The following is an 11,272-nucleotide window of genomic DNA, read 5'->3' as shown; positions in this document are numbered from 1 at the left end:
CCCAAGCTCATTGTTAGTCCAAGTTGTTCACAGGCCGTTATATATGCTGACTGTCTAAAGCTCAGTACTCTCTCTCTCTCTGTCGATTTACTGTGAGAGCCTGCTGCAGTGTGAAAAGGCTGATTGCTGACATAACACTAGAAAGGTGCAAGGGCTGCCTGTTTGTTTTGGGGAACTCATTAGGAGGCATCCTGTTAGTCAGAAACTGACCTGAGTTTAGTAAGTGGCTCGGACAAACAGATGTTTTGTTTGTGCTACGGACTTGCTGGACAAAGCCCTCCTGCATTGAAACCATGTTTATATATTGTACAAGGTAAATTTACACCCCATATAGGGATTAAGTTTAGAATATTATCATCAATAGATTCAAACTTACCTCGCTAGGCATACCAACTCCATTCCATTGCAGTCACACATGGGACTTAATTGAGATTCGGGAAAGCTAAGAATCCCAAACATCAGGAGAAGATGCTGCAGCACTGTTCATGAGTGCATTCTCTTGGCTTTGGGACAGGGTGCAAGGTGATTATTTTTAACATTTTTCTTTTAATTCCATTATTAGTTTCACTGTGCGTTTTTTAATCACGGGATCTTCAACATAAGCAGACAATGCATTTTCTTGTAATGTCTAGTTATGGTGTTAAGGTTTTGGGCTGATGCAGAAGGGCCCCAATGATTAAAGGAGAAAGACTTACAACCTGGTCTGCACCTGTTTACCCTCTACTCCCTAATTAATCCTTCTCTCTTTCTACCTTGCGGTAGCAGGTGACTGAGCAGCATGTCAGTTCATAGTTAGGTCATTTCATAATTAGGGGCTCTTAGGCAGAATACCTAGGATATTTGAACCACGTCAGTCTGAGAATCCCAATGTTTTCTGGTATTAACTGGCTTAAAAGGGATTAAATAGATCAGTTTTATCTTCTTTGTTGAGTCTGGAAATTTAGAGGTTGTGAGTATCTCATAAGCAATAAAGGAGACTTAAAACAAACAAGCAATGTCAATTTGATGAATTTTGCATTTAAGCTACATTTTCTGAGCTCCAAAGATATGCAAAATACCTAGACCATTATACCACTTTAGGCACGCTATTGATTTCGCCTGAAACAATTGGAAATAAAAAGCTGAGCTGGGCAAATATATAAACACAGCCGCAATATGTGTCTTTAGAAGTAAAACAACCTTTCTAAAGGGGAACGATTATGATTTTTGGTCAGTTTGATATTTTTTGTTTTTAAGTTTATAAGTGTATCTTTTATACACTGAGTGGCCAGATTATTATGACCACCCCATCATTACTTCGTTGGGCCACCTTTTGCCTTCAATACTGCGGCGATTCTTCTTGGCATTGACTCCACGAGATGTTGAAAGGTGATGCGAGGAATCTGACACCATGCCTGATGAATAGCACTGTCCAGTTCTGTGAGATTTGATGGCTCCCTCATGTTCTTGAAACCACATCACAGTGTCTTGTTGGAAGAAGCCATCTCCATTGGGAAACACCATCAACATGATAGGATGAACTTGATCAGCAACGATACTTTCGTATGTTGTGCTATTTAGTGGCCCAAATCATGCCAGGAAAACATGCCCCAAACCATAACACTGCCCCCAACAGCTTGAAGGGTTGTACTCATGCATGTGGGGTGCATGCTTTCATGCTGTTCCCGCCAAATTTTCACTCTGCCATCTGCATGATGCAACTGCAAACATGATTCATTGGACCACATGACTTTTTTCCAATGCTTGACTGTCCAATCCTTGTGTTCCTGTGCGAATTGGAGATGTTTTATCTTGTTAACTGCAGACAGCAAAGGTGTTCGAACAGGCCTTCGGCTTCCATATCCCATACGATGCAGTGTGCGGCGAACTGTGCGTTCAGAGATCCTTTGAGAGGATTCCTGATTAAGATCTGCAGTAATTTGATGCACTGTTGCCCTTCTGTTGTCTTGTACCAGTCTTGCCATTCTCCGATCTGCCCTAACATTGACTAGTCGCTGACGGCCACAATTCGCACGTTCAGACTCCGATTTTCGGCTGACAGTCCAGTCTTTAAACACTTTAACAACAGCTGCTCTTGAACATTTTATGAATTCTGCTGTTTTGCTGATACTCGCTCCATGGATTCGAGCGCCAACAATCATCCCACATTCAAAGGCTGTTAAATCGCATTGTTTACCCATATCTTCAGAAGAAAATCACTTCTACTGTCGTGGTAAACAACCTGCTTCCCTATTTATAATGGTCTGGCCCTTTAGCAACTTCAGCGTGAAATTATAGCTAAATTGCCTACAAACGTCAGGTGGTCATAATAATCTGGTCACTCAGTGTATATACAAATATCATACCTGTCTGGAACATGTGTCGAAGTCTTTTAAATGCCTGAAACTGAGAGGAATTGAACAAACTAAAGTGGTCTCTTGGATTTCCTTACTCAGTGTATAATTACATTTTATCAAATACTTTTAAAATGTAGCCCTGTTTCGGGGAGAGGGGGGGACCGTCTCCGATCAGCTACCGCTGCCAACCTGTGGGTAACTTGACAACCATGAGCCTCCGCTAGGTGGGAGTATGGGAATGGAAGCTGGGCCTTGTAGTGTACAAGTGGGACCCCCAGTTGAGAATGACCAGGTCCCTGGGCATATTCTTCTGTACTTACAACTCTGGTCAGTAGTGGATAAGAGTAATGAGCTTCAGTCACTTGGAATATATTTTAGGTTGTTTTATTCTGCTTGTGCATGGAGAATAAAGATAGATGGATGAGGGAGCACAGGATACCCTTTTTGGTATGACAAAATATATTCCTCTGGTCTTCTATGTAGATGTATATCTTTCTGGTTCCTTCTTCTATGCAGCTATACTGACTGGACACATACCATGTAAATGTGGCTCCTTGCAACTGAGGTTCTAGTGTATGCTCAGTCATTACATCAAGTACACCAAGGCAGGACAGCAGTGGAAGGTTCTAGTGTTTGCTTCCGAAGCTCAGTCTGTCACTCACTATCTCTGTGGGGGACACCTGCAGCTTGCTTCCTCTAGGCTAGGATTGCACTCAATTGCAGTCAGCATCTTAAGGATACCTCCCAGACTGGGAGACCCTCCCAGCTTCCATATCCCTAGGCCCTGCGGCCTAATTTAGTGAATCACTGTGGCATCCTCACAGGGGAACACCCTGGAGGGAAAGACACTGTGCCAGGAAGTGCCTCAGATATTTAATAGCTCTCCCAGCATGCACAGCATGCTCTCCGGACCTACTGATTGGCCAGGCGTTACACATCCTTCATGTGGAATGTTATCTCCAGCACACCCTGCTGGTGGACACCCAACACAGCAGGTGACTGAATAATCACGGCACATTTAGAGAACACTACTAGCCAGCACAGCTAACCTGACTAATCTACCCTAACAGATCACAAAAGCGTAGGAGGAGAATTTGGAAAAATTCTAGATCCCTACAAAAATAAACACAATGAGAGGAAATCTACCAATATTCTGTTCAATTTGCTCAGTTAAGCTTTGAAAATGAAAGATGGAAGCTGATTGTTTGTTTGGCATGCACAGCTGCTCCAGACGTGTTTGGCACTTTGCAGGGCATGCTTGTGTTTCTAAAAGGAAAGCCTAGCACTGCCTGCTTACTCATTCACTGTGATCTAATTGAAAACCTAGACAAATCTTAAGGTGCCCATACACTCTACAACCCTCGCAAGACTTGGACAGGCAGATCGTACCTGCAATCATCGCAAACCCGCCCCGCTGAGGGGCGGGCTTCCGATGACTGCAATGCAGAACGGGCAGTGTGCGCGTGCGCACACTGGCCCGTTCGGCAGTGATCTCTCGATCATGTTAAAAACCAGCTGAAAATCGTACGATCATACATACAAATCATACACTGCACGATTCTCGTACGATCGCGGGATTTCCCACAATTCTAGTACGAGAATCGTGCAGTGTATGGGCAACTTTAGTCTGCTGGGTAGGAGGAGGTGACTTCTGACTTGCTCAGCCATATACAGTATGTATAGTTTGATCTCGGCATAATTCAACATTATTCATAACATGATATAGTTGGGCTATTCACAGCATAATAGTAAGACAGAGAGAGAAAGTGGTGCAGGGTAGCCTCAAACATGCCTATTAACTGCAATCAGTAAATATTATTATGCAATGTTTTATATTTTTATATTTTACGAGACTAGAAAAAAACAGTGTTTGAAAAAGCTACAAATTTGTAGTCCTTAATATAATAAATAAAAAAAAATACTTTCTAATTAGAAACGCTACTCTATAAAAAAAAGGACATTATTTAAAAATAAAAAAGGAAATAAAAATGTAACTAAATAAAACTAATTGACCCAAATGTGTGGGCTTTAGATAGACTTTCAGTAAATCTGTAGTGTTCCACAAAAATCCTCCAACTTTGGCAGTCGGTCACTTTATACCGTTAGGGACAATAATGAGCTCATATGACCGTTAGTAATACCGTAAGTATTGTCAGATGTGCTCATCATCTCAAATTGGTACAGAACTGAACAATGCAAAGCCAAAAATAAAACCCTTTTATAGCTCCTTCAGTGTCTCTATTCTGTTAGGGGGTGCTGTATTCAGTATATGCAGGTACATTATCACTTTCATTCACATGTAAATTAATATAATGAAAAACAACCCTACTATCTAGTTCTCTACTCGCCTGTATTCGTGTCACTTGTGTATTACCTATGCAAACATCATGTGTCTCTGTTTGACAACTGATAAGGATAAACAAACCTGTACCACCGTCTGTATTTTTATACTATTTTTATGCTTATCAAAGAGGTTTGATAGCAAGTAGCGGATACTGTATTAACAAAGGTAAATGTTTTCTTACATAATCTGCTGGCTGTGCATTTAGCAACATAGAAATGGCAAACGATGTCCTCCAAAGTAATAGATTGTACTGTCATAAGGGGACTTTACTGGGAGCAGCTGCTTGCTCTGATAAGGAGAACACGTATGAACAAACCATGAACCAGTCACTGTACAAAATTGGCTTCACTTTACTTTCAAGAAAAACTTCTAGATCCCTAATATTATTTGTGTAAAACATATTTTGCATGGTGGAAAGACAATTCTTTTTTTTTTTTTAATTCTTTATTAGTGAACTACAGAAATTCAGTACATCACGAAAGGGCAGCCGCCCATAACAAAGTAAGATTGGAAATGTTGATAGCACATGTATTCGTAGAACAATCATGACAGCAATAGAGTGAAAGCATTCACAGTACAGAGAATCAGACCATCAGTTAGTATAGTAAAACAAAAGACAATCCTATTATTATATCTTGTTGCATGTCTTTTACTATTTTCTTGCATTTTATTTAAAGAATAACACTTATAAAATCACTACATAAAATGTAACTTAGAGCTAGGGATGCACAGATACTAGTATCGGTGCCGATACTGAGTATTTGGGCGAGTACTCGTCTGAATGCTCCCGATGCCTATCCCGATACCGGAGATGTCCCTCTGACCAGCAGTGCCGAAGGAGCATGGAGCCAACTTCCTTTCCAATCAGGAAGCTGGGCGGTGGGTTATGATCTGCCTCCTGACTTCCTGATTGGCTTTGGAAGCCGGCTGCATGCTCCCTCGACACTGCAGGTCTGGAAGCTGGGAGACGGGTCATGACATGCCGCCCTGCTTCCTGATTGGCTAGGAAGCTGGCTTCACTTGTTGCTAGGCAGCCTGGCTTCCTGGCCAATCAGGAAGCCAGACAACACCTTATGACCCGCCGCCCAGCTTCCTGATTGGTCAGGAAGCCAGACAGCTTTAGCAAGTAAAGCCGGTGTTCTTTCGCTAGAACACCGGCTTTACAGGCAATCAGGAAGCCAGGCAGCGGATTCTGATCCTCTGCCTGGCTTCCTGATAATCGGGGCACACGGCCCCGGTATCAGTATGCGGTAAAGGCGAGTACCGAAACAAAATATCGGTGCTCGTACTCGAGTGCATCCCTAGTTAGAACCATCATTTTTTCACTGTCTGTATCCCTGTTTGGGTGGCTTACTAATGGTCCTTATCACCACTGTAACTGGGGAAAGAAAGTGAAGGTAAATCCAACATTTTTAGTTGCCTCCAGAACAAGGAAAAAAGGGAAAAACCTTCCAATGGGGACACTTTCTCCCTTGGCAACTAAGACACAGTAGAAGTCTACAGGTCAGGAAGTGAAGGTAAATCTACCAATTAAGGCAGATGGTAGACAAAAAATTGACAGCAGTTTTAACCCTCCCCTCTAGCCAAAAAAAATAAATACGTTTTGGCTTTAGATATATTAGAAGCCAAAGAGAGCCAGATATTTCTCTCAGTACAGTTTTCTTTCAATAAGGACTAGGAAGTACACAACTTCTGCCCATCTCCTGAGAACTAGCCAGGGACGTGCGGTCAGGGGAGGCAGAGCCTCACCTAGAATTATGGAGGAAAAAGCTGTCAGCTTCAAGTCTGGATCTGACAGCTTTTTCTCCATTCAGATCGGCATCTAACAGGTTACAGAGCAGGGAATCAGTGTAACCTGTCATGGATGAAGCACTGCCTGTTAATTACAGGCAGTGCTGCATCTGGCTTTGACAGGTAGGGGTGGGGTTTCGTCCAACGGGGGGCGGGGGAATGCCTCACCCGGAATATGAGGTACCGCACGTCATTGGAACTAGCTACTCTGTGGTAGTAGCTAGTTCCAGTGAGGAAGCCAGCTAATGTCCTTATATATTGTTGTGTATTAAGCACTTAAAAATGTATTATTTATTTATTGGGGAAGGCTCAACCCCCATCAGCTTATTATTGCTGTCTGTTTCCTTTTGGCTAACTGCATATCAAAAACCTGACAAAGATTTTATCTCATCCAGATCGAAATTAGCCTCTAATCATACTGATCGTATGATTTGCCAAATAAAGTCTACAGTGTTCATTACATCCTTCTTTAGGCTGTGCGGTCTGTGCTCTGGACTGTGTGTCAGAATATGTTCTATAGGCCTCTGTGGAATATGGTGCTCCAGCATCCTGTTTAATTTGTGTGTCGTTTTTATGTTCCCCCTTCTGTTTGGTGCTAGTTAGGACAGTTCCACGGTAGATACTCCCTTTTCCTTCATGCTGCTCAGTCCAGCTTTACTTTCCACCACACAGATAAGGCTTAGGACAGTCATGATTTTCTTACATTTCAAAAGACTGGAAAAGCATAATATGCATTGCAATTATCTAAAGTAAAGCTATATTGGATTCAACTTCTCTTTATTATTGAAGTGTTATGCTGCCTGTGGATTCTGCTAAGTAACAAGTGGCCAAGTTTTCCCTCACAGACTAGGACTAAGGAGGTATGTCATTGCATATATCGGCATTTGAAACTGAACAGAATTGACGGGAAACAGCAGTAGAACCTGTGGGATGAAGTGTTGGGTGGGACATTCACATCTTTATTTTATTGGACCAGGAGTATCGTGTCAGATCCACTACTGACCCATTCTTTCACACAATGTAATATTAACCTTGAGTTCTTTTGCTTCACTTGTAAAAATACTTTTTTTTTCTTTCTTGTAAAATAAGAACGCTTTTAAAACCTTGTGGTAGGGACACAGAGGTCCCTCAACCCTTTTTACAATAATTTGACAATGATCATAACTGCAAAATGTAGAAATATGAATTCTGCTTTTTTTATTTTCAGATGTACTTTGTAATAATTATTGTGTCTTATTCCCTTAGGCAGTATAGTCTATCTGGGCATGATGATAGGAGCGTTCTTCTGGGGAGGCCTAGCGGACAAAGTTGGGAGGAAACAGTCTCTACTAATATGCATGTCTGTCAATGGATTCTTCGCCTTCCTGTCCTCCTTTGTCCAAGGCTATGGATTATTTCTAGTCTGCCGGTTACTTTCTGGATTTGGGTAAGCTGACATTTTTCCTGTTATATTCAGTATATTTATTCAGTGAAAAGTCACAGAACTAAACAAGTCAGTTAACTAGTATGTTGTAAAATTGTATCAAGGGATAGTTTATGGCACTGGCTGGCAGAATTGCGGACAGTGTGGACATGCCCCTTAGGTTGCTCACGGTGAGAGGCCCCAGAATTTATGTTTGATTTGGAAAAAATAAACTTTTTATTTTCTTAGAATCTTAGTAAGTTATGTTCTGGGCCCTGGAGCCCAGAGGCTTTGTAGAGCTTTGGGTGGAATAAAGCGTCCATTCCTAGGTCCATGTCTTACCAGTTAGTCAGAACTCATAGTTAGTCTCAGCTGTCCTCAGACCTTTAAATATGTGAGATGCTTTCTCCGCTGTAGGAGCCTGCTGCTGTGTGAAAAGGCTGACCGCTGACAGAACACTAGAAAGATGCAAGTGCTACCTCTTTGTTTTGGTGAATACATTAGGTGCACTCTGTTAGGTAGTAACTTAAGTTTAGTAAAAGGCTTGGACAAGCAGATGTTTTGCTTTTGGCATGCACAGGTCTTGCTGTACAAAGCCCTCATGAACTGAAACTGTATTCGTTTGCTACCTTGCTGAATAAAGTGCAGGGCAAACCTGCTTGGATTTTCCCGAGTGCCCCTTTCTCATGCATGCTTTACCACTGCAAATACCATTTGAGTCTGTCCCCCTTACATATTTTGTATGTGTGTAATATACAATATGGACAGGTGAGGGTTTTTTTTTGTTATCTTTGGATTGATGGATGAGCTGGAGTGCAGCTTGGGGACTCTTTTCCATATATTGATGTAGTGTGCCTTTTTGTTCTGTCTGCTTCCTACCCACTGGAACACATGCAATATACAGTATATTAAATACTGTATATTGTTCAGTAGTTTCAACCAATACATATTAAGTGCCAGGTGATTGGTGCTGGTAGTTTTTGATACAGAGTAATGCCTACTCTAAGGCCCCTTTCAAATTAACCCTTGCTGTAAGCCTGCACTGACCCAAACACTCCTGTTGCTCACAACATCTGCACCAGGATTCTGTACATCAAAGGCCAACCCTTTTTGTGCTAAAAGATACCAGCACCCAAGTCACGATGCAGGAACCTCCTGATTTAGTACAAATGTATGCATGTCACTTAGTATTTCTGAAGTCCATGTTTGAAAATGAAACATGACTTCTGAAATTCTACAATTAGCCACACACAAAGGAGTAGAGGAAAGAGGAACATTCCTACAAGCAGACTGCCATGGGGTCTAAATATGTATGAATACAGAAATTAACCAGCAAGTGCTAAAGGGGCATGATAGAATACAAAATGCTCACAGATTCTTCAAAGATAAGTTTAATGAAATGTTACATCTCTTCCAGGAGTTGCACAAATATAAATTACTGGCAAGTCAGATCAATGAACTTTCATAGTAAGGAGCCTATTCACTCTAATAAATGTAATGATAATGGGCTTTGTTAGGAAGCATATTGATAATTTGTGGTTTTAATTAAATGGAGTAATTGATTGCTATTCGCTTTAATGGCTCAGTTCAAATGGCAAAAATCGCAATACATCTGAAAATGGTTACAATGTTTCTACTGCATCTTTTTCTGTTGCATTTATAGAACTTTAATATTTATTGGCAATGAATTATTATGACATAATTGAAACCCAAAATATCCCATACGCTTTATTAAATGCTTAAATTAAGTACATTGATGTTTCTCGTATTTCCTTCAAAAATAATGCTGTTATACATTAATGTCCAAGGTTTAAGGCATATGTGGTTTAATTGCAGAAGTGCTGTTATCTGTTCATAACTGTAAGCACTGTTGTTCTCTGCTGTAATTTGTTATTGTATTAAACTGCCCCTTATCCATCCTCAGGATACGTGGAAGCAAATCATTGTTCATGTTAATTACAGCTGAACTCCAGGCTTGCCATCAGCCTTGCACAGTTGTACAGGCTCCTCTCCTGCACTTGTAAGGCTTCTAGGATTAGTCAGGCCCTCTACCTCTTGTTGGGAATTGTGGGTGTGTAGCAGACATCTCAACTCTCCCAGGCATAATAAAAAAATACAGCATAGGAATGAATAGTTCTCCATCAGGTCCTCCTCTGCTGATGACAGCAGCAGTGGGCGGGTGCAATAGCCAACTTGCTATTGGCTATTGCATACTGAAATTGCGAATAGCAGCCTAGCTATTCATTTCTATGCTGTCCGTTGTTTTGTTTCGGAAGCCCTCCCCTCAGCGGGATTTGGTTTATGTTAAAAAATCTGAGGGTTTAATGTCACTTTAAGCTTAAAAAATGAAAGAGAGTACTCTGATAAATGCTTTAGGGGCTGTCAATCCATGGGTCACATGTTGCATACCTGGTGGATGTGTCCATTTGTATCCAAACTTTTTAAGCTATTGAGGACTTTGTTCAATAAAGACATCCCTAGATCTCCTTTGATAGCTCTTCTACATATCAACGTTGATGGACCAATCAAAACTCAACATACTGGTGGCTCACTGACAGTTGCCAGGCTCTGGAGAAAGCAATTCATTCATTTTTAAGCAGTCAAGCAAAGGATGTTATTATGACATATGAGTGCCTTACAAGTTTTTTCATAGACAAACTCAAAAAGTTTCTGTGTAAATGTGAACCCTGGATAAGACTTCAGACTAAACCCTGGTTTAAAAAGTACAATGTCTACATGGATACCATTTTTGGTTTACTTTTCTGTTTGTCTACAAAGTGTGCTGTGTAAAACCGACACTGTATACAAGTGGGATGTTCTTTTATTAAAATGTTAATAAAATAAAAAAATTAATATGGAAACAGAAAATTAAAGAGAGAAGCTCGAGACTCTGTCTGCTCCAGTTTTTATGAATTCCCCCCCATTGTGCTGGAAGGTGTCCCTCTCTCTCATTTGAGAAAGTTGCGTGGTATGCTGATGGGGTCAGGCCCGCTACGGGGTGGGGGGGGGCGGGGCTTGGCGAGGGCTGCTTTTACCTTCCCTATTGGCTGCCCTGCTGATATGTATCACCAGATACCCTCTGTTATGTGGGCAATGAAGACTCCCTAGGAAGTTGAGAAGGAGTTTGCCTTTGGTGCCTTCTTCAGTCCAATGGGACAACCCTGAAATGCAGACTGACAGCAAATGATTTTAAGGCAGGATGTTCTTTAACAAGATTGACAACAAAGCTGTGTCGCTCACAGGCAGTATTTGAACACATCCAACAGGACAGACTAGCTGCTCTGATTCCCATACCTTACTACAGTCCCGCTTCACAAATAGATTATAACATATATACTCTACTTGTCATACTGTCAGTTTCTCACTGGTCTGCATATAATTTCAATACAAAATATAAAT

General features: G+C 41.3%; 1 protein-coding gene across 1 annotated transcript in view; it reads left to right on the top strand.

Annotated features, from left to right (window-relative positions):
• SV2C (synaptic vesicle glycoprotein 2C) overlaps nt 1-11,272 on the top strand; it is a 146,588-nt gene that overhangs the window by 79,476 nt on the left and 55,840 nt on the right. The window contains exon 3 of the mRNA XM_018566623.1: nt 7,717-7,897. Coding sequence (XP_018422125.1) covers nt 7,717-7,897 — 181 coding nt within the window. The remainder of the gene's footprint in view (nt 1-7,716; nt 7,898-11,272) is intronic.

Source organism: Nanorana parkeri, unplaced genomic scaffold, assembly GCF_000935625.1.
Source record: "Nanorana parkeri isolate BGI_ZX_2015 unplaced genomic scaffold, ASM93562v1 scaffold964, whole genome shotgun sequence".
Lineage (NCBI taxonomy): Eukaryota > Metazoa > Chordata > Amphibia > Anura > Dicroglossidae > Nanorana > Nanorana parkeri.
This window is presented reverse-complemented; position numbering and strand designations above follow the sequence as displayed.